Raw genomic sequence first — 24,255 nt, 5'->3', positions numbered from 1 at the left:
GAGACCGGTCTGAACTAGAGAGTTTCCCAGTCCCTGCCACTGAATAACATCCCCACAGCATGATGCTGCCACCACCATGCTTCACCGTAGGGATGGTATTGGCCAGGTGATGAGCGGTGCCAGGTTTCCTCCAGACATGACGCTTGGCATTCAGGCCAAATAGTTCAATCTTGGTTTCATCAGACCAGAGAATCTTGTTTCTCATGGTCAGAGTCCTTTAGGTGCCTTTTGTCAAACTCCAAGCGGGCTGTCATGTGCCTTTTACTGAGAAGTGGCTTCTGTCTGGCCACTCTACCATAAAGGAGTGATTGGTGGAGTGCTGCAGAGATGGTTGTCCTTCTGGAAGGTTCTCCCATCTCCACAGAGTAACTCTGGAGCTCTGTCAGAGTGACCATCGGGTTATTGGTCACCTCCCTGACCAAGGTCCTTCTCCCCCGATTGCTCAGTTTGGCCAGGCCACCAGCTCTAGGAAGAGTCTTGGTGGTTCCAAACTTCTTCCATTTAAGAATGATGGAGGCCACTGTGTTTTTGGGGACCTTCAATGCTGCAGAAATGTTTTGGTACCATTCCCCAGAAATGTTCCTCGACACAATCCTGTCTCGGAGCTCTACGGATAATTCCTTCGACCTCATGGCTTGGTTTTTGCTCTGACATGCACTGTCAACTGTGGGACCTTATATAGACAGGTGCCTTTCCACATCATGTCCAATCAATTGAATTTACCGCAGGTGGCCTCCAATCAAGTTGTAGAAACATCTCAAGGAGGATCAATGGAAACAGGATGCACCTGAGCCCAATTTCCAGTCTCATAACAAAGGGTCTGAATACTTATGTAAATAAGGTATATATATATATATAGAGATATATATATATATATATATATTATTTTTTTTTAATACATTCGCAAAACATTTTAAAAAGCAGTTTACGCTTCGTCATCATGGGGTATTGTGTGTAGATTCATGAAGAAAATTATTTATTGAATCCATTTCAGAATTAGGCTGTAAGATAAAATATGGAAAAGGTCAGAGACTGGTCTGAGGTAGACAGAGACTGGTCTGAGGTAGACAGAGACTGGTCTGAGGTAGACAGAGACTGGTCTGAGCTAGACAGAGACTGGTCTGAGCTAGACAGAGACTTGGTCTGAGCTAGACAGAGACTTGGTCTGAGGTAGACAGAGACTTGGTCTGAGGTAGACAGAGACTTGGTCTGAGGTAGACAGAGACTTGGTCTGAGGTAGACAGAGACTGGTCTGAGGTAGACAGAGACTGGTCTGAGGTAGACAGAGACTGGTCTGAGGTAGACAGAGACTGGTCTGAGGTAGACAGAGACTGGTCTGAGGTAGACAGAGACTGGTCTGAGGTAGACAGAGACTGGTCTGAGGTAGACAGAGTGTTTTGGGTTCTTAATACTCTCTGCAGTGTGTGTGTGTGTGTGTGTGGGTGTGTGTGTGTTAGACCTCTTGCAGGAAGATGAGTGTGAGTTGGTGAAGTACCAATACATTATTCCTAGGTCTCCTTCCTCCGAACTGACTGAAGATCAACATCCCTAGATTCTCAATTGAAAATTGTGTCTGAAAGTGTTTTCATGAGCCACTGCATTTCCCTCTTCCTGAATGGATCTACTAACACACAACACACACACTCTTTGCGGTGTGTATGTGTGTGTGTGTGTGTGTGTGTGTGTGTGTGTGTGTGTGTGTGTGTGTGTGTGTGTGTGTGTGTGTGTGCGTCACACCAGTGAGTGAGCTGGAGGAAACAGAGGAGGTCTTTCAGTACCAGCAGGATGATGGTGATTACATAAGGAAATGGTTTTAACTCGCTTGTTGCTATGGTGACAGATAAGAACCATCACCCAAGCAAATTATGAGTTAGGCTTTGTCCCAAGTCCCAAATGGCACCCTATTCCCTATATAGGGCACTACACAGGGAGCATGGAACACTACTCAGGGAGCAGGGAACACTACTCAGGGAGCAGGGAACACTACTCAGGGAGAAGGGAACACTACTCAGGGAGCAGGGAACACTACTCAGGGAGCAGGGAACACTACTCAGGGAGCAGGGAACACTACTCAGGGAGAAGGGAACACTACTCAGGGAGCATGGAACACTACTCAGGGAGCAGGGAACACTACTCAGGGAGAAGGGAACACTACTCAGGGAGCAGGGAACACTACTCAGGGAGCAGGGAACACTACTCAGGGAGCAGGGAACACTACTCAGGGAGCAGGGAACACTACTCAGGGAGAAGGGAACACTACTCAGGGAGAAGGGAACACTACTCAGGGAGCAGGGAACACTACTCAGGGAGCAGGGAACACTACTCAGGGAGCAGGGAACACTACTCAGGGAGCAGGGAACACTACTCAGGGAGCAGGGAACACTACTCAGGGAGCAGGGAACACTACTCAGGGAGCAGGGAACACTACTCAGGGAGCAGGGAACACTACACAGGGAGCAGGGAACACTACTCAGGGAGAAGGGAACACTACTCAGGGAGCAGGGAACACTACTCAGGGAGAAGGGAACACTACTCAGGGAGCAGGGAACACTACTCAGGGAGCAGGGAACACTACTCAGGGAGCAGGGAACACTACTCAGGGAGCAGGGAACACTACTCAGGGAGCAGGGAACACTACTCAGGGAGCAGGGAACACTACTCAGGGAGCAGGGAACACTACTCAGGGAGCAGGGAACACTACTCAGGGAGCAGGGAACACTACTCAGGGAGAAGGGAACACTACTCAGGGAGCAGGGAACACTACTCAGGGAGCAGGGAACACTACTCAGGGAGCAGGGAACACTACTCAGGGAGCAGGGAACACTACACAGGGAGCAGGGAACACTACACAGGGAGCAGGGAACACTACTCAGGGAGCAGGGAACACTACTCAGGGAGCAGGGAACACTACTCAGGGAGCAGGGAACACTACTCAGGGAGCAGGGAACACTACTCAGGGAGAAGGGAACACTACACAGGGAGCAGGGAACACTACACAGGGAGCAGGGAACACTACACAGGGAGCAGGGAACACTACTCAGGGAGCAGGGAACACTACTCAGGGAGCAGGGAACACTACTCAGGGAGAAGGGAACACTACTCAGGGAGCAGGGAACACTACTCAGGGAGCAGGGAACACTACTCAGGGAGCAGGGAACACTACTCAGGGAGCAGGGAACACTACTCAGGGAGCAGGGAACACTACTCAGGGAGAAGGGAACACTACTCAGGGAGCAGGGAACACTACTCAGGGAGCATGGAACACTACTCAGGGAGCATGGAACACTACTCAGGGAGCAGGGAACACTACTCAGGGAGCAGGGAACACTACTCAGGGAGAAGGGAACACTACTCAGGGAGAAGGGAACACTACTCAGGGAGCAGGGAACACTACTCAGGGAGCAGGGAACACTACTCAGGGAGCAGGGAACACTACTCAGGGAGCAGGGAACACTACTCAGGGAGCAGGGAACACTACTCAGGGAGCAGGGAACACTACTCAGGGAGAAGGGAACACTACTCAGGGAGCAGGGAACACTACTCAGGGAGCAGGGAACACTACTCAGGGAGCAGGGAACACTACTCAGGGAGCAGGGAACACTACTCAGGGAGCAGGGAACACTACTCAGGGAGCAGGGAACACTACTCAGGGAGCAGGGAACACTACACAGGGAGCAGGGAACACTACTCAGGGAGCAGGGAACACTACTCAGGGAGCAGGGAACACTACTCAGGGAGCAGGGAACACTACTCAGGGAGCAGGGAACACTACTCAGGGAGCAGGGAACACTACACAGGGAGCAGGGAACACTACTCAGGGAGCAGGGAACACTACTCAGGGAGCAGGGAACACTTTGGGATGCAGACCTACTCTGCCTGAGATTCTTATGAACCTTCACGAGATAAGTAAAGTCATCTATGACATCATCAGTAGGCAGACTAGACACAACAACTTCTGGCTGAAACAATAAGACATGACACTTAACTGAATGTACCGTATGTCTGTCTGTGTGTGTGTCTGTCTGTGTGTGTGTTGTGCGTGTGTCGGTGTGTGTGTGTCTGTCTGTGTGTATGTTGTACGTGTGTGTGTTGTGCGTGTGTGTGTGTGTCTGTGTGTGTGTTGTGCGTGTGTGTGTGTCTGTGTGCGTGTTGTGCGTGTGTGTGTGTCTGTGTGCGTGTTGTGCGTGTGTGTGTGTCTGTGTGCGTGTGTCGGTGTGTGTGTGTCTGTCTGTGTGTATGTTGTACGTGTGTCTGTCTGTGTGTGTGTTGTGCGTGTGTGTGTGTCTGTGTGTGTGTTGTGCGTGTGTGTGTGTGTCTGTGTGTGTGTTGTGCGTGTGTGTGTGTCTGTGTGCGTGTTGTGCGTGTGTGTGTGTCTGTGTGCGTGTTTAGCGTGTGTGTGTGTCTGTGTGCGTGTTGTGCGTGTGTGTGTGTCTGTGTGCGTGTGTCGGTGTGTGTGTGTCTGTCTGTGTGTATGTTGTGTGTGTGTTGTGCGTGTGTGTGTGTGTGTTGTGCGTGTGTGTGTGTCTGTGTGCGTGTTGTGCTTGTTTGTGTCCCTGTGTGTCTCCTCCTTACCTCCAGTCGTTTCACCACCTCTCTGAAGTCCTCTGTGTTGTTACTAACAGACCTCAGAGACACACTCTCCCCTCTCTCATAGAAGATCCTCATGGAGGCGGGACTCCCCAGCGTCCAGCCAATCACGTCCTTAGTAGCACAGTTAAACACCACGGCCTTGGCCTCCTGATCCAATAGGATGAGGAAGTCGTTGGAGATAGCCAATAGTGCTTCGAGCTCTCCTCCTGCTCCATGATCCTCGGCGTGGACCGCCCACGTGATGGCGCCGAGGCTCCGAAGCTCCGCCCCCGCGTACGGACGACTCTTCTCCTTTTTCTTGTGAGCCAATGAGATGAAGGGGAATTTCCCGGACGGGTCGATGGGGGTCGACGTGGTGTTGCGCTCCGCCAGTTCTCTGAGGTACTCCTGACGTGTCCGCGTCGCCATGGCGCGGAACTTGTGTGATTTGTGGGCGGCGTTCTCTGCGTTGATGACCTTGGCCAAAAGGAAGTCCCGGAACACGGAGGACTTGGGGAAGGACACGCCCTCTGGGATGGGAGGGCCGAAGGACGGGACGTCACGAGAACGAGTGACTGCCACACTACAGGGAGAGAGAGAGAGAGAGAGAGAGAGAGAGACAGAGAGAGAGAGAGAGAGAGAAAGAGAGAGAGAGAGAGGGAGAGGGAGAGAGAGAGAGAGAAAGAGGGAGAGAAAGAGAGAGAAAGAGGGAGAGAAAGAGAGAGAAAGAGGGAGAGAAAGAGAGAGAGAGAGAGAGAGAGTAAGCCAGGGATGCAGATTAAGTCCCACCCTCTTCAACATGTACAGTTGAAGTCGGAAGTTTACATACACTTATGTTGGAGTCATTAAAAGTTGTTTTTCAACCACTCCACACATTTGTTGTTAACAAACTAGAGTTTTGGCAAGTCGGTTAGGACACAAGTAATTTGTCCAACAACTGTTTACAGACAGATTATTTCACTTATAATTCACTGTATCACAATTCCAGTGGGTCAGAAGTTTACATAAACTAAGTTGACTGTGCCTTTAAACAGCTTGGAAAATTCCAGAAAATTATGTCATGGCTTTAGAAGCTTCTGATAGGCTAATTGACATCATTTGAGTCAATTGGAGGTGTACCTGTGGATGTATTTCCAGGCCTACCTTCAAACTCAGTGCCTCTTTGCTTGACATCATGGGAAAATGAAAAGAAATCAGCCTCAGAAAAAAAATGGTAGACCTCCACAAGTCTGGTTCATCCTTGGGAGCAATTTCCAAATGCCTGAAGGCACCACGTTCATCTGTACAAACAATAGTAGGCAAGTATAAACACCATGGGACCACGCAGCCGTCATACCGCTCAGGAAGTTGACGCATTCTGTCTCCTAGAGATGAAAGTACTTTGGTGCGAAAAGTGCAAATCAATCCCAGAACAACAGCAAAGGACCTTGTGGAGATGCTGGAGGAAACAGGTACAAATGTATCTATATCCACAGTATCGACATAACCTGAAAGGCCGCTCAGCAAGGAAGAAGCCACTGCTCCAAAACCGCCATAAAAAAGCCAGACTACGGTTTGCAGCTGCACATGGGGACAAAGATCGTACTTTTTGGAGAAATGTCCTCTGGTCTGATGAAACAGAAATGGAACTCTGGCCATAATGACCATCGTTATGTTTGGAGGAAAAAGGTGGACGCTTGCAAGCCGAAGAACACCATCCCAACCGTGAAGCACGGGGGTGGCAGCACCATGTTGTTGTGGTGCTTTGCTGCTGGAGGGACTGGTGCACTTCACAAAATAGTTGGCATCATGAGGAAAGGAAAATTATGTGGATATATTGAAGCAACATCTCAAGACATCAGTCAGGAAGTTAAAGCTTGGTCGCAAATGGGTCTTCCAAATGGACAATGACCCCAAGCATACTTCCAAAGTTGTGGCAAAATGGCTTAAGGACAACAAAGTCAAGGTATTGGAGTGGCCATCACAAAGCCCTGACCTCAATTCTATAGAAAATGTGTGGGCAGAACTGAAAAAAGTGTGTGTGAGCAAGGAGGCCTACAAACCTGACTCAGTTACTCCAGCTCTGTCAGGAGTAATGGGCCACAATTCACCCAACTTATTGTGGGAAGCTTGTGGAAGGCTACCCAAAACATTTGATCCCAAGTTAAACAATTTAAAGGCAATGCTACCAAATACTAATTGAGTGTATGTAAAATTCTGACCCACTGGGACTGTGATGAAAGAAATAAAAGCTGAAATAAATCATTCTCTCTACTATTATTATGACATTTCACATTCTTAAAATAACGTGGTGGTTACAGCAGCACCTAGATCTTCTACACAGATTCTGTCAGACCTGGGCCCTGACAGACCTGGAACCTGACAGACCTGGGCCCTGACAGACCTGGGCCCTGACAGACCTGGGCCCTGACAGTAAACCTCAGTAAGACAAAAATAATGGTGTTCCAAAAAAGGTCCACTTACCAGGACCACAAATACAAATTCCATCTAGACTCCGTTGCCCTAGAACACACATAAAAACTATACATAGCTCGGCCTAAACATCAGCGCCACAGGTAACTTCCACAAAGCTGTGAACCATCTGAGAGACAAGGCTAGAAGGGGCTTCTATGCCATCAAAAGGAACATAAAATTCGACATACCAATTAGGATCTGAATTTAATAAGTTATAGAACCCATTGCCCGTTGTGAGGTCTGGGGTCCACTCACCAACCAACAATTCACAAAATGGGACAAACACCATATTGAGACTCTGCATGCAGAATTCTGCAAAACTTCCTCAGCGTACAATGTAGAACACCAAATAATGCATGCAGATCAAAATCAGGCCGATACCCGCTAATTATCAAAATCCAGAAAAAGTAAGTTAAATTCTACAACCACCTAAAAGGAAGCGGTTCCCAAACCTTCCATAACAAAGCCATCACTTACAGAGAGATGAACCTGGAGAAGAGCCCCCTAAGTAAGCTGGTCCTGGGGCTCTGTTCACAAACACAAACACACCCCACAGAGCCCCAGGACAGCAACACAATTAGACCCAACCAAATCATGAGAAAAAAAAGATAATTTGGAATTAATTAATTTACAAAAGAACAGCGCAAACTAGAATGCTATTTGGCCCTAAACACAGGGTACACAGTGGCAGAATCCCTGACCACTGTGACTGATCCAAAATAAAGGAAAGCTTTGACTATGTACAGACTCAGTGAGCATAGTATTGCTATTGAGAAAGGCCGTCGTAGGCAGACCTGGTTCACAAGAGAAGACAGGCTATGTGCACGCTGCCCACAAAATGAGGTGGAAACTGAGCTGCACTTCCTAACCTCCTGCCAAATGTAAGACCATATTACAGACACATATTTCCCTCAGATTAAACAGATACAAAGAATTTGAAAACAAACCCGATTTTGATAAACACATCTATTGGGTGAAATACCAGTGTGCCATCACAGCAGCAATATTTGTGACCTGTTGCCACAAGAAAAGGGCAACCAGTGAAGAACAAGCACCATTGTAAATACAGCCCATATTTATGTTTATTTATTTTCCCTTCTGTACTTTTACAACACTGTATATAGACCTAATATGACATTTGAAATGTCTTTATTCTTTGGAACTTTTGAGAGTCTATAGTTTACTGTTCATTTTGTATTGTTTATTCAACACACAGCAGCACTCTGCTCCCCCACTTTCCTTTATCGCCCTGGCTGGCTGCTGTCCTGGCTGTCTGGAATGTCTGAATTAATGGCATTCTGAAGTATCAGTGAACTAGGCTGGCTGGCTGGCTGCTGTCCTGGCTGGCTGGCCGGCTCGTATGTCTGGAAATCAGCTAGCCAGCCAGGGAAAACAGGATGAGAGAAGAAAACAAAGGGAGGGGAGGAGGAGAGACAGAGAGGAAGGGATACAGTTCAGACATGCTGTCCTAAGTAAGATGTAGCTATTCACACCACATGGTAAATAACCTGAGAGAAAGAGAGGGGAGAACGTAGGAGAGGAGGGGAAATGACAGGTAGGAGGAAGGCTTAGAGAGGAGAGGAGAAGGAGAGGAAATGAGAGGTAGGAGGACGGCTTAGAGAGGAGAGGAGAAGGAGAGGAAATGAGAGGTAGGAGGACGGCTTAGAGAGGAGAGGAGAAGGAGAGGAAATGAGAGGTAGGAGGACGGCTTAGAGAGGAGAGGAGAAGGAGAGGAAATGAGAGGCAGGAGGACGGCTTAGAGAGGAGAGGAGAAGGAGAGGAAATGAGAGGTAGGAGGACGGCTTAGAGAGGAGAGGAGAAGGAGAGGAAATGAGAGGTAGGAGGAAGGCTTAGAGAGGAGAGGAGAAGGAGAGGAAATGAGAGGTAGAAGGAAGACTTAGAGAGGAGAGGAGAAGGAGGGGAAGGGAAATGAGAGGTAGGAGGAAGACGAAGAGAAGAGAGGAGAGGAGAAAGAGAGGAGAGAAAATGAGAGGTAGGAGGACGGCTTAGAGAGGAGAGAAGAGAGGAGGAGAAATGAGAGATAGGAGGAAGACTAAGAGAGGAGAAGGAGAGGAGGCGAAGATACAAGGAGGAAGAGAGGAGATCTAGGATGAGCCCAAGATGATTTGTATGGTTCTATGTCCCTCCCCCCCTCCCTCCCTCCCTCCCTCGTTCTCGTTCAAACCTCTCCAGATGAAGATATCAGAGTATGGCTGAAACAGAACAACTATTGTTCAGAGCTGTAGTGTTATCAGGACTAGAGACTGAATTCCTGTCTGTGCGTGTGTCCATGGGTTACTTTCATGTCCACCACCTCTTTAGGTTACGATAATCACTCAATTAGCCCAGATCAAAAAAGCCGTTTGACATTTTCTTCACTAAAAAATGCCAGCTCAGCACTAGCAGAGCAACAAGTCAACCCTGCTTCTCTCTCCTGTGTGTGTGTGTGTGTGTGTGTGTGTGTGTGTGTGTGTCCAGCGCGTACCAGGACACGTGTTGACACTTACAGGGCCAGTTAAAAGAGGAAGTGGAGAGAGGGAGGGAAATTACCACCGTGACTAACCAGGCCCACCGCGACTAACCAGGCCCACCGCGACTAACCAGGCCCACCGCGTCTAACCAGGCCCACCGCGACTAACCAGGCCCACCGCGACTAACCAGGCCCACCGCGACTAACCAGGCCCACCGCGACTAACCAGGCCCACCGCGACTAACCAGGCCCACCGCGACTAACCAGGCCCACCGCGACTAACCAGGCCCACCGCGACTAACCAGGCCCACCGCGACTAACCAGGCCCACCGCGACGAACCAGCCCCACCGCGACGAACCAGCCCCACCGCGACGAACCAGCCCCACCGCGACGAACCAGCCCCACCGCGACGAACCAGCCCCACCGCGACTAACCAGCCCCACCGCGACTAACCAGCCCCACCGCGACTAACCATGCCCACATGACTAACCAGGCCCACCGCGACTAACCTGCCCCACCGCCACTAACCAGCCCCACCGCGACTAACCATGCCCACATGACTAACCAGGCCCACATGACTAACCAGGCCCACCAGACTAACCAGGCCCACCAGACTAACCAGGCCCACCATGACTAACCAGCCCCACTCTCTCAGAGAGTGAGACCTAGTGAGAGAGAGTGAGACCTAGTGAGAGAGAGTGAGACCTAGTGAGAGAGAGTGAGACCTAGTGAGAGAGAGTGAGACCTAGTGAGAGAGTGAGACCTAGTGAGAGAGTGAGACCTAGTGAGAGAGTGAGACCTAGTGAGACCTAGTGAGAGAGAGTGAGACCTATTGAGAGAGAGACCTAGTGAGTGACAGAAAGGGAGAGAGACCTGGTGAGTGACAGAAAGGGAGAGACCTAGTGAGTGACAGAAAGGGAGAGACCTGGTGAGTGACAGAAAGGGAGAGAGACCTGGTGAGTGACAGAAAGGGAGAGAGACCTAGTGAGTGACAGAAAGGGAGACCTAGTGAGTGACAGAAAGGGAGAGACCTAGTGAGTGACAGAAAGGGAGATACCTAGTGAGTGACAGAAAGGGAGAGACCTAGTGAGAGACAGAAATGGGGAGAGCTAGTGAGTGACAGAAAGGGAGAGACCTAGTGAGAGACAGAAAGGGAGACCTAGTGAGTGACAGAAAGGGAGACCTAGTGAGTGACAGAAAGGGAGACCTAGTGAGTGACAGAAAGGGAGACCTAGTGAGAGAGAGAGAGACCTAGTGAGAGAGAGAGAGAGACCTAGTGAGAGAGAGAGAGAGACCTAGTGAGAGAGAGAGAGAGACCTAGTGAGAGAGAGAGAGAGACCTAGTGAGAGAGAGAGAGAGAGAGAGAGAGAGAGAGAGAGAGAGAGAGAGAGAGAGAGAGAGAGAGAGAGACCTAGTGAGAGAGAGAGAGACCTAGTGAGAGAGAGAGAGACCTAGTGAGAGAGAGAGAGACCTAGTGAGTGACAGAAAGGGAGAGAGCTAGTGAGTGACAGAAAGGGAGAGACCTAGTGAGTGACAGAAAGGGAGAGACCTAGTGAGTGACAGAAAGGGAGAGACCTAGTGAGTGACAGAAAGGGAGACCTAGTAAGAGACCCAGTGAGAGAGAGAGAGACCTAGTGAGAGAGAGAGAGACCTAGTGAGTGAGAGAGAGACCTAGTGAGAGACAGAAAAGGAGAGACCTAGTGAGTGACAGAAAGGGAGAGACCTAGTGAGTGACAGAAAGGGAGACCTAGTGAGTGACAGAAAGGGAGAGACCTAGTGAGTGACAGAAAGGGAGAGACCTAGTGAGTGACAGAAAGGGAGAGACCTAGTGAGTGACAGAAAGGGAGAGACCTAGTGAGTGACAGAAAGGGAGAGACCTAGTGAGTGACAGAAAGGGAGAGACCTAGTGAGTGACAGAAAGGGAGAGACCTAGTGAGTGACAGAAAGGGAGAGACCTAGTGAGTGACAGAAAGGGAGAGACCTAGTGAGTGACAGAAAGGGAGAGACCTAGTGAGTGACAGAAAGGGAGAGACCTAGTGAGTGACAGAAAGGGAGAGACCTAGTGAGTGACAGAAAGGGAGAGACCTAGTGAGTGACAGAAAGGGAGAGACCTAGTGAGTGACAGAAAGGGAGAGACCTAGTGAGTGACAGAAAGGGAGAGACCTAGTGAGAGACAGAAAGGGAGAGACCAGTGAGTGACAGAAAGGGAGAGACCTAGTGAGTGACAGAAAGGGAGAGACCTAGTGAGTGACAGAAAGGGAGAGACCTAGTGAGTGACAGAAAGGGAGAGACCTAGTGAGTGACAGAAAGGGAGAGACCTAGTGAGTGACAGAAAGGGAGAGACCTAGTGAGTGACAGAAAGGGAGAGACCTAGTGAGAGACAGAAAGGGAGACCTAGTGAGTGACAGAAAGGGAGAGACCTAGTGAGTGACAGAAAGGGAGAGACCTAGTGAGTGACAGAAAGGGAGAGAGGGATGCCTGTATGTATGTTTCCCTCCTGTCCTCCTTAGATGAGAGGATGCAAGAGCGAGGAGTGGTAGAAAGCAGTAGAACATATTTCTGTGGTCTCTCTATGATTACAGTGATATAAATAACTACAGATACAGGATCTTAACTTCATCATCCTGTTGCAGGGGAACGTTCCTACAACGCAGGACATGTTAAACTTGTAATGTATTTGAGGTTTAAAAAGGCTTCTGAAGATTGTAATTTACACTTTGAAATTTCAGACTTGATTTTCCTTTACGAAAAATGTTTCATCCACTACAAATATGTCCAGTAATTATAATCCACATAATAATTCACATTTCCTGTTGCTGCAGGATTATTTTCTTCCTGCTGTAGGAGACTGGCTCAAATGAAGATCCTACATGGGTACTGTGTGGGCTGATGGTCTCTCTCTCTCGCTCTCTGCTGCTGCCCACACAGTTAGCGTTGCTCAGAGAGCATTATATTTGTGCGTGAGCACATGCCAATAGTACATTACATTACCCAGAGAATGGGTACGTCAGGAGAGCCAGAGAGAAATGACCCAGAGAATGGGTACGTCAGGAGAGCCAGAGAGAAATGACCCAGATAATGGGTACGTCAGGAGAGCCAGAGAGAAATGACCCAGAGAATGGGTACGTCAGGAGAGCCAGAGAGAAATGACCCAGAGAATGGGTACGTCAGGAGAGCCAGAGAGAAATGACCCAGAGAATGGGTACGTCAGGAGAGCCAGAGAGAAATGACCCAGAGAATGGGTACGTCAGGAGAGCCAGAGAGAAATGACCCAGAGAATGGGTACGTCAGGAGAGCCAGAGAGAAATGACCCAGAGAATGGGTACGTCAGGAGAGCCAGAGAGAAATGACCCAGAGAATGGGTACGTCAGGAGAGCCAGAGAGAAATGACCCAGAGAATGGGTACGTCAGGAGAGCCAGAGAGAAATGACCCAGAGAATGGGTACGTCAGGAGAGCCAGAGAGAAATGACCCAGAGAATGGGTACGTCAGGAGAGCCAGAGAGAAATGACCCAGAGAATGGGTACGTCAGGAGAGCCAGAGAGAAATGACCCAGAGAATGGGTACGTCAGGAGAGCCAGAGAGAAATGACCCAGAGAATGGGTACGTCAGGAGAGCCAGAGAGAAATGACCCAGAAAACGTGTTTTTATCTGAGCATGATCTACTGTTGTCATGTACCTTAGAGAATAACACCCTGTTTTCTTGTATAAAAAAAACTCTGTATCTGTTCAACACAATACCAATGTTGCTTTATCTCAACATTATCTAATGGTGTGCCTTACAGAATAAGCCCATTTTTCTTCATATCAAGCCCTAACCTGTATATAGCCTCCACATTGACTCTGTACCGGTACCCCCTGTATATAGCCTCCACATTGACTCTGTACCGGTACCCCCTGTATATAGCCTCCACATTGACTGTGTACCGTAACACCCTGTATATAGCCTCCACTTTGACTCGGTACCGTAACACCCTGTATATAGCCTCCACATTGACTCGGTACCCCCTGTTTATAGCCTCCACATTGACTCGGTACTTTTACTCCCTGTATATAGCCTCCACATTGACTCGGTACAGGTACCCCCTGTATATAGCCTCCACATTGACTCGGTACAGGTACCCCCTGTTTATAGCCTCCACATTGACTCAGTACTTTTACCCCCTGTATATAGCCTTGTTATTGTTATGTACATTTATTGTGTTACTTTTTGATTGATTACATTTTTTAGTTTATTTAGTAACTATTTTATTAACTCTAGTTCTTGAACTGCATTGCTGGTTAAGGGCTTGTAAGTCAGCATTTCCCGGTAAGGTACTTGTTGTATTCGGCGCATGTGACAAATAAAAATCGACTTGATATCACATTTACATAGGATTCACCAACTGAAGCTTAATTGCGCAGGGTACTCCCATACTAGGTCAGGACACAGCCATACTAGGTCAGGACACAGCCATACTAGGTCAGGACACAGCCATACTAGGTCAGGACACAGCCATATTAGGCACAGCCATATCAGGTCAGGACACAGCCATATTAGGCACTCCCATATCAGGTCAGGACACAGCCATATTAGGCACTCCCATATCAGGTCAGGACACTCCCATATCAGGTCAGGACACTCCCATATCAGGTCAGGACACTCCCATACTAGGTCAGGACACTCCCATACTAGGTCAGGACACTCCCATACTAGGTCAGGACACTCCCATACTAGGTCAGGACACTCCCATACTAGGTCAGGACACTCCCATACTAGGTCAGGACACTCCCATACTAGGTCAGGACACTCCCATACTAGGTCAGGACACTCCCATACTAGGTCAGGACACTCCCATACTAGGTCAGGACACTCCCATACTAGGTCAGGACACGCCCATACTAGGTCAGGACACGGCCATACTAGGTCAGGACACGGCCATACTAGGTCAGGACACGGCCATACTAGGTCAGGACACGGCCATACTAGGTCAGGACACGGCCATACTAGGTCAGGACACGGCCATACTAGGTCAGGACACGGCCATACTAGGTCAGGACACGGCCATACTAGGTCAGGACACGGCCATACTAGGTCAGGACACAGACATATTAGGTCAGGACACAGCCATAAGCCTCAACAACACTAAGTATTGTGGTTGGTCTGAAACAGCTTTTCCAGAATGTAGAGATGAATAGCCTATCCTGTTAAATTGAGGAACAACACCACAGGGATAATAGCATTAGTATCGCTACAAACTACAGTCTATTAAACACCAGGGGAGCGAGTTGGAACCACAAACCGACTCCATAAACCCACACAGCCTAACCAGACAGGCAGCCACACCAACAACCTGTTGAATGAACAGCTCAGACCTTCCATGCTTCACAAAGGCTTTACTGTCCAAAACACATTGCTTGGTTGTCAATCATAAATAGACACCTAAACTTCACAAACCATCCATCATACAAAACCCTCCATCCCACTGTCATTACGTTGGCCTGAGTGGGGGAGGTTTATGACCCCCATAAATACCGTTCCCCTTTTTCCTCTCACTACTCTACCGATGTGACTATTGAAAATCCCTTTGTTAACATTGAGAGAGAGTCTGGTGACATCAAAAGATGGGAACAGAACCATATATCGGTAATCCAAACAGCTGAAAATATGCGTTGGTACTAAATGAATATGATGTCAGATCAGTTGGCGTCTGAGACATTATGACTGATGACAGGACGACATAAACGGTATCTTGGAAAGTCTACACATTCTAGTTATCAGATTCACATGGAATTGTTGTGCAATTTAAATGTTTAAATATGAAACTATTTGTGAAAAGATTAAATGTAATTTTAGCTTCCAAATGAGAGAATTGGGTTTTCATGACTGAACTATGCTTAAGTCAGTGGCCCTGCCCATGTGAACAGACATTGGTTATAAACTATGAAACACACCCTTCTCTCCCCTCCTATATAAAGCCCTTGACGAAAATGTAACTTTCTGTTCCGAGGACGTTAGGGAGACGGTCCTACGTTAAAAGGGCTCAGATAATAACCTGCTCCAAGGACGAAAGGACAAAGACCACCTACAGAACTAAGCCAACCTCAGCAAGAATCAAACGAAATTAGCATCGAATTTCAACGAGAAGATGACGGTCAACACACCGAAAGAATGAATTTCGACTCTACCAGCCAGAACATAGCATGAGCTTAAAAGTATGGCAACTTGGTATGAACTTTGAACTCTTATTCACTCCAGAAGTGATACCTCCTAGCCGTTGAGTTAGCAGCAGTCGCTAAACGTGGGCTAGGAGAGGACGGACAGAGTATCCATTCTACCACGCTCCAGTTCACCACTAGACAGTCTACAGAGGACCAGAGATCCATGCTGAACAACCCGGCCTACGATCTACAACCAATCTACCGAAGCCCAGCTCAGAGTAAATATTTATAGCATTTTCCTTTTCCAAATGGGCGGTAATTTAGAATGCATAAGATTCTGTATCTACGAAAGCATAGCTTCTCCCTTTGTTCCTCAGTCTTCCCGCTCTTTCACTCAAGCCCAACCCCCTTTCTTTGTGTAACCAGCCATCATATCTGTTCCGTCCGCCAGGGACGTTTTCCTTTATGACATCATTTGTAATCAATGTATGATCCATTCTGTGTAGATGTAATTCTGTGTGATTATTTAGGTATTTAGTAAATAAATAATTAAAACAAATGTTGTATTGCTGATTCAACTTGTTAGCCAGGGTTTGTGAAGATAACCAATAATTTACAACTTTCAGATGAGACTAAATAAGGTCAGGATTAAATATTGACTGCTACTATGTAAAAGATGACTAGGTCTTTAAGAGTTTATTCGGAAGATAACAGCTCTATAAACATTATTTCGTAGTGCCCCGACTTTCTAGTTAATTATCTACCTGATTGGCTTAATCAGACACCACTAAACCCTCCATCAAACTAAACCCTCCATAAGTGTGTGGGTATTTGTAGTAGATCAAATGTAGAGGGATGAGATAACAGAGCCCAAACAAAACAAAATGAAAGGCAGGAATTTCATGACATGATGGTGGAGGAGAGAGGAAGGGCAGGAGGTGGCCATTGTGTGCAGGCCGGTACAGTCCTACATCTGGTTGGAGAGCAGGGTGTGTCTGTGTGTGTGTGTCAGCGTGTGTGTGTGTGTGTGTGTGTGTGTGTGTGTGTCAAGCCATTGTAACTTCCCTATGCCACTCCACAGCTTTGTGTACAGCAGGCAGGAACCCCACAGAGAACCAGGTCACACAATAAACCCTAACAGCTATTAAAACAGCTATTAACAAGATGGAGAAAGAGAGAGAGGAGAGAGAAGGATAGAGAGAGAGAGAGAGAGAGAGAGAGAGAGAGAGAGAGAGAGAGAGAGAGAGGGGAAGAGAAGAGAGAGAGAGGGACAGGAGAGAGAGAGACAGGAGAGAGAGAGAGAGAGAGACAGGAGGAGAGAGAGAGAAATACAGGAAAGAGAGAGAGACAGAAAGGGAGAGGAGAGAGATGGAGAAGGATAGAGAGAGACAGAAAGGAGAGAATGAAGGGGTGAGAGAGATGGAGGGGGGAGAGCAGGGAGAGGGGAAACGAGAGTAGGGAGAGGGAGAAATAGATAATTATAGAGAGAGCGAGAGAAAGAAAAAAGGAAAACAGAGAGAAAGTGTAAATGGACAGATGATACTGTTCTCATCAGCTCATGAAGTCTCACTCCCAGAGGAGAAGCTGGAAGGAAACAAGCAATTATTTCTCCTTTCATTAACATCTTTCGCCGACTGTGTGTGTGTGTGTGTGTGTGTGTGTGTGTGTGTGTGTGTGTGTGTGTGTGTGTGTGTGTGTGTGTGTGTGTGTTAGTTAACAAGGCCTTAACGGAGGTCTCAGAGGGATAGACAGGAGTTAGTTAGGGACACACAGGCTTGGAGGAGGAAACTGCCCCCGACTTTTTATTTCAACACTCAGCGATACAAACATAAAGAGCGATGCAACATATTACCTAGAGTGCTGAAGCAAGAGGCAGATGTTCACAGAAACTGGCCTGAATGCACTTTATTCTAGGTCATGGAATGGGAGGCTGAGTAGAGAGAAGAGGCTGAGTAGAGGCTGAGTAGAGGGAAGAGTCTGAGTAGAGGGAAGAGGCTGAGTAGAGGGAAGAGGCTGAGTAGAGGCTGAGTAGAGGCTGAGTAGAGGCTGAGTAGAGAGAAGAGGAGGCTGAGTAGAGGCTGAGTAGAGAGAAGAGGAGTCTGAGTAGAGAGAAGAGGAGGCTGAGTAGAGAGAAGAGGAGGCTGAGTAGAGAGAAGAGGAGGCTGAGTAGAGTCTGAGTAGAGGGAAGAGGAGGCTGAGTAGAGGCTGAGTCGAGGGAAGAGGAGGCTGAGTAGAGGCTGAGTCGAGGGAAGAGGAGGCTGAGTCGAGGGAAGAGGAGGCTGAGTCGAGGGAAGAGGAGGCTGAGTCGAGGGAAGAGAAGGCTGAGTCGAGGGAAGAGAAGGCTGAGTCGAGGGAAGAAGGGGTGGCAGGTAGCTTAGTGGTTAGAGCGTTGGGCCAGTAGCCGAAAGGTTGCTGGATGGAATCCCAAAGTTGACAAGTTAAAAATCTGTCATTCTGCCCCTGAGCAAGGCAGTTAACCCACTATTCCCCGGGTGCCGAAGACGTGGATGTCGATAAAGGCAGCTCTCCACACCTCTCTGATTCAGAGGGGTTGGGTTAAATGTGAAGACACATTTCAGCTGAAAGCATTCAATGGTACAAATGACTAGGTATCCCCCTTTCCATGAGTAGGGGGAAGAGGCTGGATAGAAGGAAGTAGAGGCTGGGTAGAGAGAAGAGGAGGCTGAGTAGAGAGAAGAGAGAAAAGGAGGCTGAGAAGAGAGAAGAGGAGGCTGAGAAGAGCAGGCTGAGTAGAGCAGGCTGAGTAGAGAGAAGAGGAGGCTGGGTAGAGAGTGCTGCAACACTAGGTAGTTTAGACAGATTGATAGGGCAGCTGAACTATCACAGAGACAGTTGTTGTGTACATTACATTGTACTGCAGCAGGTCTTCCTCCAACAGGTTGTGTGTGTGTGTGTGTGTGTGTGTGTGTGTGTGTGTTAGTTAGACGTTCCACACACCTGTAGGTGGTGTTGTCAGAGCAGGGTTGATGTGCTCTCACCACTACGAACACGTGTTGGAAGTGAGAGCGTATGTTCTTGGGGGTGAAGGGTTGAGCCCCAGGCTCCTGGAATACGATGGTCACTATGTCATTTCCTATGTGACGCTTCCTCAGGAGCTGTGAGGAGACAGACACAACGGGGGGAAACAGAAAAAAGATAAAAACTCTCACGGTCAACACATGCCTTTACAATCTATCAATGACTGTAGAATGTGACATTTTTTTTTTAATCATTCATTGCGTTGGAACGACAGAGAAAGCAGGTCAGTAAACACATCCATGTTACTAGTCGTACACTGAAATGAAGGGCCATCTTGGCTTCACAGCGAGTTACTAGAACAGGTCACCGTTCTACTACCACCCTAATATTTACTTATTCCCTGGATTCATTAGAAAGTGTTACAAATTCAACCATACCAACACAGACCTGTTGTTTGTTGTTGGGTGTGTAGGGCAGCATGGTGGACACATGGAACATCACCTCATAGTCCTTATAGGTGGTGTACAGGGAGTGGGTCCCTGTGGAGTCAGCTAGAGGAGAGACAGACCGACAGACAGTAACTAGAGTTAAACAGACAGGTTCATAGTCCTTATAGGTGGTGTAGAGGGAGTGGGTCCCTGTGGAGTCAGCTAGAGGAGAGACAGACCGACAGAAACTAGAGTTAGACAAACAGGTTCCTACAGTCGTGCCCAAAAGTTTTGAGAATGACACAAATATAAATGTTCATAAAGTCTGCTGCCTCAGTTTGTATGATGGCAATTTGAATATACTCCAGAATGTTATGAAGAGCGATCAGATGAATTGCAATTAATTGCAAAGTCCCTTTTTGCCATGCAAATGAACTGAATCCCCCAAAAACATTTCCACTGCATTTCAGCCGTGCCACAAAAGGACCAGCTGACATTATGTCAGTGATTCTCTCGTTAACACAGGTGTGAGTGTTGGCGAGTACAAGGCTGGAGACCACTCTGTCATGCTGATTAAGTTTGAATAACAGACTGGAAGCTTCAAAAAGAGGGTGGTGCTTGGAATCATTACTCTTCCCCTGTCAACCATGGTTACCTGCAAGGAAACACGTGCAGTCATAATTGCTTTGCACAAAAAGGGCTTCAACCATTTATCGGATCATCAAGAACATCAAGGAGAGCGGTTCAATTGTTGTGAAGAAAGTTCAGCAAGCGCCAGGACGTCTCCTAAAGTTGATTCAGCTGCAGGATCGGGGCACCACCAGTACAGAGCTTGCTCAGGAATGGCAGCAGGCAGGTGTGAGTGCATCTGCAAGCACAGTGAGGCGAAGACTTTTGGAGGATGGCCTGGTGTCAAGAAGGGCAGCAAAGAAGCCACTTCTCTCCAAGAAAAACATCATAGACAGACTGATATTCTGCAAAAGGTACGGGATTGGACTGCTGAGGACTGGGGTAAAGTCATTTTCTCTGATGAATCCCCTTTCCGATTGTTTGGGGCATCCGGAAAAAATCTTGTCCGGAGAAGACAAGGTGAGCGCTACCATCAGTCCTGTGTCATGCCAACAGTAAAGCATCCTGAGACCATTCATGTGTGGGGTTGCTTCTCAGCTAAGGGAGTGGGCTCACTCACAACTTTGCTTGAGAACACAGACATGAATAAAGAATGGTATCAACACATCCTCCGAGAGCAACTTCTCCCAACCATCCAGGAACAGTTTGGTGACGAACAATACCTTTTCCAGCATGATGGAGCACCTTGCCATAAGACAAAAGTGATAACTAAGTTGCTCGGGGAACAAAACGTCAATATTTGGGTCCATGGCCAGGAAACTCCCCAGACCTTAATCCCATTGAGAACTTGTGGTCAATCCTCAAGAGGACAAACAAAAACCCACAAATTCTGACAAACTCCAAGCATTGATTATGCAAGAATGGGCTGCCATCAGTCAGGATGTGGCCCAGAAGTTAATTGACAGCATGCCAGGGCAGATTGCAGAGGTCTTAAAAAAGAAGGGTCAACTTCATGTAATTGTCAATAAAAGCCTTTGACACTTATGAAATGCTTGTAATTATATTTCAGTATACCATAGTAACATCTGACAAAAATATCTAAAGACACTGAAGCAGCAAACTTTGTGAAAATTAATATTTGTGTCATTCTCACAACATTTGGTCACGACTGTAGTCCTTATAGTTCATGGTCCAAACATACCAAGACAGTCGTGAAGAGGGCACGACAAAACCTTTTCCCCCTCAGGAGACTGAAAAGATTTGGCATGGGTCCCCAGATCCTCAAAAGGTTCTACAGCTGCACCATCGAGAGCATACTGACCGGTTGCATCACCGCCTGGTATGGCAACTGCTCAGCATCCGACAGAGGGTAGTGCGTACGGCCCAGTACATCACTGGGCCAAGCTTCCTGCCATTCAGGACCTACAGTTGAAGTCTGAAGTTTACATACACCTTAGCCAAACACAGTTCCTGACATTTAATCAAGTAAAAATTCCCTGTCTTAGGTCAGTTAGGATCACCACTTTATTTTAAGAATGTGAAATGTCAGAATAATAGTAGAGAGAATTATTTATTTCAGCTTTCATTTCTTTCATCACAGTCCCAGTGGGTCAGAAGTATACATACACTCAATTAGTATTTGGTAGCATTGCCTTTAAATTGTTTAACTTGGGTCAAACATTTCAGGTAGCCTTCCACAAGCTTCCCACAATAAGTTGGGTGAATTTTGTCCCATTCCTCCTGACAGAGCTGGTGTAACTGAGTCAGGTTTGTAGGCCTCCTTGCTCGCACACGCTTTTTCAGTTCTGCCCACACATCTTCTATAGGATTGAGGTCAGGACTTTGTGATGGCCACTCCAATACCTAGACTTTGTTGTCCTTAAGCCATTTTGCCACAACTTTGGAAGTATGCTTGGGGTCATTGTCCATTTGGAAGACCAATTTGCGACCAAGCTTTAACTTCCTGACTGATGTCTTGAGATGTTGCTTCATTATATCCACATAATTTTCCTTCCTCATAATGCCAACTATTTTGTGAAGTGCACCAGTCCCTCCTGCAGCAAAGCACCCCCACAACATGATGCTGCCACCCCCGTGCTTCACAGTTGGGATGGTGTTCTTCGACTTGCAAGCCTCCCCTTTCTCCTTCAAACATAACGATGGTCATTATGGCCAAACAGTTACATTTTTGTTTTATCAGACCAGAGGACATTTCTCCAAAAAGTACGATCTTTGTCCCCATGTGCTGCAGCAAACCGAAGTCAGGCTTTTTTATGGCAGTTTTGGAGCTGTGGCTTCTTCCTTGCTGAGCAGCCTTTCAGGTTATGTCGATATAGGACTCGTTTTACAATGGATATAGATACTTTTGTACCCGTTTCCTCCAGCATCTTCACAAGGTCCTTTGCTGTTGTTCTGGGATTGATTTGCACTTTTCGCACCAAAGTACGTTCATCTCTAGGAGACAGAACGCGTCAACTTCCTGAGCGGTATGACGGCTGCGTGGTCCCATGGTGTTTATACTTGCCTACTATTCTTTGTACAGATGAACGTGGTACCTTCAGGTGTTTGGAAATTGCTCCCAAGGATTAACCAGACTTGTGGAGGTCTACCATTTTTCTGAGGTCTTGGCTGATTTCTTTTGATTTTCCCATGATGTCAAGCAAAGAGGCACTGCGTTTGAAGGTAGGCCTTGAAATACATCCACAGGTACACTTCCAATTGACTCAAATGATGTAAATTTGCCATGACATCATTTTCTGGAATTTTCCAAGCTGTTTAAAGACACAGTCAACTTAGTGTATGTAAACTTCTGACCCACTGGAATTGTGATACAGTGAATTATAAGTGAAATAATCTGTCTGTAAACAATTGTTGGAAAAATGAATTGTGTCATGCACAAAGTAGATGTCCTAACCGACTTGCCAAAAATCTATATTTTGTTAACAAGAAATGTGTGGAGTGGTTGAAAAACGAGTTTTAATGACTCCAACCTAAGTGTATGTAAATTTCTGATTTCAACTGTATATAATAGGCGGTGTCAGAGGAAAGCCCATAAAACTATCAGAGACTCCAGTGACCCAAGTTATAGACTGTTTTCTCTGTTACCGCATGGCAAGCGGTACCGGAGCGCCAAGTCTAGGACCAAAAGGCTCCTTATCCTCTTGACGGTCGCCTAGGATAGGGGGCGCCACAGCGCATTTTGAAAAAAATGTGTGCCCATTTTAAACGGCCTACTACTCAAACTCAGAAGCTAGGATATGCATATAATTAATACTTGTGGATAGAAAACACCCTAAAGTTTCTAAAACTGTTTGAATGGTGTCTGTGAGTATAACAGAACTCATATAGCAGTCAAAACCCCGAGACAGATCGAAACAGGAAGTGGAATTCTGAATTACGAACTCAACTTCATCACGTTGCCTATTAATCACACCGTGAGCTATGGTTCATTGAGCACTTCCTATTGCTTCCACTAGATGTCCCCAGTCTTTACAAAGTGGTTTGAGTCTCCTACTGTTAAAACTGAATGAATGAGACACTGTTGAAATTGGTCACATGAGGAGGGCCATCACCATTATGACGCCGGCGGCCCTGGCTTCCCTCCACTTTCGAAACGTTTTGAAAGACAATGCAATCATCCTCCTTGAATCTTATTGGCTCTCTTGTTGAAAAACGCCCTGAAGATTTATGTTATACAACCTTTGACATGTTTGAACGAACCTAAATGGGAAAAAAATGCATTTTCTCGAAATGGCTGTCCCGCGGCCGACGGAGCATTTGGATCAGCCTTCAGACGCGTTAACAAGAACAAGCTCTTGGAACATAAAGGAGTAATTTTTTCGAACGAAAATACATTTGTTGTGGACCTGGGATTCCTGGAAGTGCTTTCTGATGAAGACAACCAAAGGTAAGGGATTATTGACAATAGTATACAAGACTAGATGCGATATGCAATTGTTCCAAGATGGCGCTGACCTGTAACGTTAGCCTATTTTTCAGAGTATCGCATCCCCTTTCATCGCAAAGTATGATTACCCAGTAAAGTTAATTTTAAATCTGGCATTACAGGTGCTTTCAAGAGATATTCATCTATAAATCTTAGAATGACAATATTACATTTTAAAAATGTTTTCGAATAGTAATTTAGTAAATTGTAGCTCTGTTTCATCGGATGCATTTGAGGGAAAATAGTTAGTCAACGTTACGCACCGATGTAAAATGCTGTTTTTATATATAAATATGAACTTTATCGAACAAAAGAATGCATGTATTATGTAACATGATGTCCTAGGTGTGTCATCTGATGAAGATTGTCAAAGGTTAGTGCTGCATTTAGCTGTTTTTTGGTTATTTGTGATGCATGTGGTTGGTCGGAAAATGGCTATATGGCTACTTTTACGATATACTCCTCTAACATAATCTAATGTTTTGCTTTTGCTGTAAAGCCTTTTTGAAATCGGACGACGTGGTTCGATTCAGGAGAGGTGTATCTATAAAACGTATAATTTGAAAAAAAATAAAAATAATAATTAATTAAATTTTGTTATGCTAATGGCGATATGATTTTTCGCTGGATGTCCGTCCCGTAGGCCGCACAGGGGTTAACAGCTTCTACCCCCAAGCCATTAGACTGCTGAACAATTA

General features: G+C 46.9%; 1 protein-coding gene across 4 annotated transcripts in view; it reads right to left on the bottom strand.

The window, feature by feature from the left end:
- sipa1l1 (signal-induced proliferation-associated 1 like 1) overlaps positions 1–24,255 on the bottom strand; it is a 295,071-nt gene that overhangs the window by 133,268 nt on the left and 137,548 nt on the right. For all 4 annotated transcript variants that reach the window (XR_006770346.1, XM_045721113.1, XM_045721112.1 and 1 more), the window contains 3 exons: positions 19,061–19,164; positions 18,593–18,750; positions 4,573–5,152 (listed from right to left, as the gene is read on the bottom strand). Coding sequence is in view for 3 of the 4 variants with exons in the window: in XM_045721113.1 (XP_045577069.1) it covers positions 4,573–5,152; positions 18,593–18,750; positions 19,061–19,164 (842 nt within the window). In the remaining variant the exon portion in view is untranslated. The remainder of the gene's footprint in view (positions 1–4,572; positions 5,153–18,592; positions 18,751–19,060; positions 19,165–24,255) is intronic.

This window comes from Salmo salar, chromosome ssa06 (genome assembly GCF_905237065.1).
Source record: "Salmo salar chromosome ssa06, Ssal_v3.1, whole genome shotgun sequence".
Taxonomy (NCBI): domain Eukaryota; kingdom Metazoa; phylum Chordata; class Actinopteri; order Salmoniformes; family Salmonidae; genus Salmo; species Salmo salar.
This window is presented reverse-complemented; position numbering and strand designations above follow the sequence as displayed.